Raw genomic sequence first — 2,500 nt, 5'->3', positions numbered from 1 at the left:
AAAGTTTCCACTTATTTTTTATAGTCCAAGCAAAATTTAAAATATTGCATATCAAGGTTCTCTTCGTTTATGCCACCAAAGAAATCTTTAAGGCTTCTATGATTACCTCTCTTGTAATGGTACTTTCCTTTTCTTTCCTTACTTACGATGAGTTTTCCCTGTAGCAGACAGTATTTCAACTTTTTCCTATAGGGGGGCATTACTCCATATCCTTAATGTCATCTTTATGCTTTGTAAATATTAGGTCAAGCATAGACCGTCTATCTAACCCTCTTATCCTGGTATGATCTGTTACATTCTGGAAAAGACTAAATTAATGTATGACGTTTAATGATTTTGCATTCCACAAATCTGGTTGTGCTCTCGGGTTAAAAAAAAAAAAAAAAAAAAAAAAAAAAAAAAACACTTTCCAAGTCAATTTTGCTATTAAAATCCCTTGTTACAAGCTTTTCTTTTGCATTAGTTTCCGAAAGTTGGAACGATGTATGAGGGAACATGTACACTGTGGCTATTATTATATTTACTCCGTTTGTTTCTACCTCAATTGCCTTTACTTCTGCCATGGAGTCTTGCTGAATCTCAATCTCCTTTATAATAATTATTTTTTTCTTTTTAACATTGCTCTCCCCTCCATTTCCACTTGCCCGATTTTTCTCCAAATATTGTAGTCTCTGAGTCCTAATGTTACATCGTCCATGGAAGGATCCAAGTTTGGATTCAGTGAGGCATATTACATTTGGTTTATTACTTCAATAATTGCATCTAGTTCTAGTAACTTCGAACATAAACTGTCTACATTTTTATAAATATTTCTGTATAATCTTTCGTTATTCCTTTTGGCTGTAAGGCTAATGATTGTCCGTCTCCATATGTTGGTTCCAGTAGTAAACTTATTTAGCTTGGAGGCCTCTCGCCTCCAAATGAACAAGTTTTTTTTCTTCTTCAGTCCTTTGTTCGTTTTGTTTTTTTAGCTCTTCCAACTTTTCTGCAGTATTTCTCTGTCATCGTTAGTCATATTTTCTCTTATCCAGCTTTTCTTATATTCTTTGAGTATGGCAAGGACTTTAGCTTTCTTCATTACATTTTACCATTTGCTTATTCTAATTGTCATTTTTAAATAGCGTTTCTTTCCATTTTCGAATAATCCCAACGTCCTGTGAGCTATGGTATTCTGTTCCGAGAATTCGGGATTTATGACCTTGAGAATATTGACAATCAATTTCTTGTCTTCGTTGTGTCGTTCCATCTTCTACAACTTTTTCTTCATGTCTCAATATGGCTACGTCAGCCAAATTATAAATATTCCTTGCGCCCTGCAAGCTGTGTCTTTATTCCTGTACCGTGATTACTTTATCAACTTTTTCATACAAATTCTTTGCCAATCTTGGTTTTTACTTCTTCCACTTTTTCCTTGAATTATTTTATTTTCTTATCAGACTTTTCAGTATTCCCTCTCTGAATAGCTGTATTCCTGCGCAAATTATCTACCAATTCCTTCAAATTTATGCTTTCTCCACGTATTTACTTTGGCTTCAATTCTAACTGCTGCTTCCGCTAGCTTCCTTTAACTGGTCTGATCTTAATGGTTACCCATAAAACAAACCTAAAAACAACTTTACTCATTGCAGTTGTCTCCATGCGCGAAACGCTCACCACGCAGGATTCGCGGTCACTTCTTACCTCCCTCACCTTCGCTCTCACGGCTCACAAAGCCTCACTATCTTTTTTTAAATTTTCAGTTATTCGTTCACGTTATAACCCATGCACACGTGTATGTGTACACTTAACGAGTTTATTTATATTTATATATCTATATCAATCTATCTACACATCTACCTATCTAACGCATATTTAGTACATTTTTACTAAAGTTAAAATCTGTCTTATGTCTCTGTCTGTATCTTTATATATCTGTTAATCAATTTATCTATTTATCTATCTACATAAATGCATATGTATATATATATATATATATGTATATGACAAATATGTTTTATATGTATTATATATCTACTCTCTTGTTTCCAGGGTTGTTTATAGTCATGCCCTTTGCTTTGTTTATCATTAGAGCCGAGACGGTACCTTACACGAAATATGATTGGTCAGTTTCAGATCCTCCTCTCTCATTGGTTAAAAATTTCGCGATATTCTTCCCACCTCCCGTATACCGCGGATGTAAAGAGTGGAATCGAAGGGGTTTGTTCTTTTTACTTATTAAAATCACATAATAGGTTGTATATATTATGTAACGTACAAGATTTGATAATGTTTATTTTGATATTTAGAAAAAAAACATTCTTTGTGGAAATTGTGTTACGCTTAATATGTTTTTCTTTTAACTCCAAGTCTAGAAACAGAATTATGATAGTCTTCATTTGTATTGTCCTGTCGGATAATTGATTAGTATTAACTTCTCTTTCAACATCGTATCAAGTTATTTTGAGTCTCGTCTCTTTTGCTACTCAGTCTCGTGAACTTACATGCCACTTTTTTATAAGTG

General features: G+C 33.6%; 1 protein-coding gene across 1 annotated transcript in view; it reads left to right on the top strand.

Annotated features, from left to right (window-relative positions):
• The window catches only part of LOC125027855 (ubiquitin-conjugating enzyme E2 T-like), a 16,196-nt gene that overhangs the window by 5,830 nt on the left and 7,866 nt on the right, over window positions 1–2,500 (top strand). Inside the window, exons 3-4 of the mRNA XM_047616986.1 lie at window positions 669–720; window positions 2,029–2,196. Of these exons, the coding sequence (XP_047472942.1) occupies window positions 669–720; window positions 2,029–2,196 (220 nt within the window). The remainder of the gene's footprint in view (window positions 1–668; window positions 721–2,028; window positions 2,197–2,500) is intronic.

This window comes from Penaeus chinensis, chromosome 8 (assembly GCF_019202785.1).
Source record: "Penaeus chinensis breed Huanghai No. 1 chromosome 8, ASM1920278v2, whole genome shotgun sequence".
Lineage (NCBI taxonomy): Eukaryota > Metazoa > Arthropoda > Malacostraca > Decapoda > Penaeidae > Penaeus > Penaeus chinensis.
This window is presented reverse-complemented; position numbering and strand designations above follow the sequence as displayed.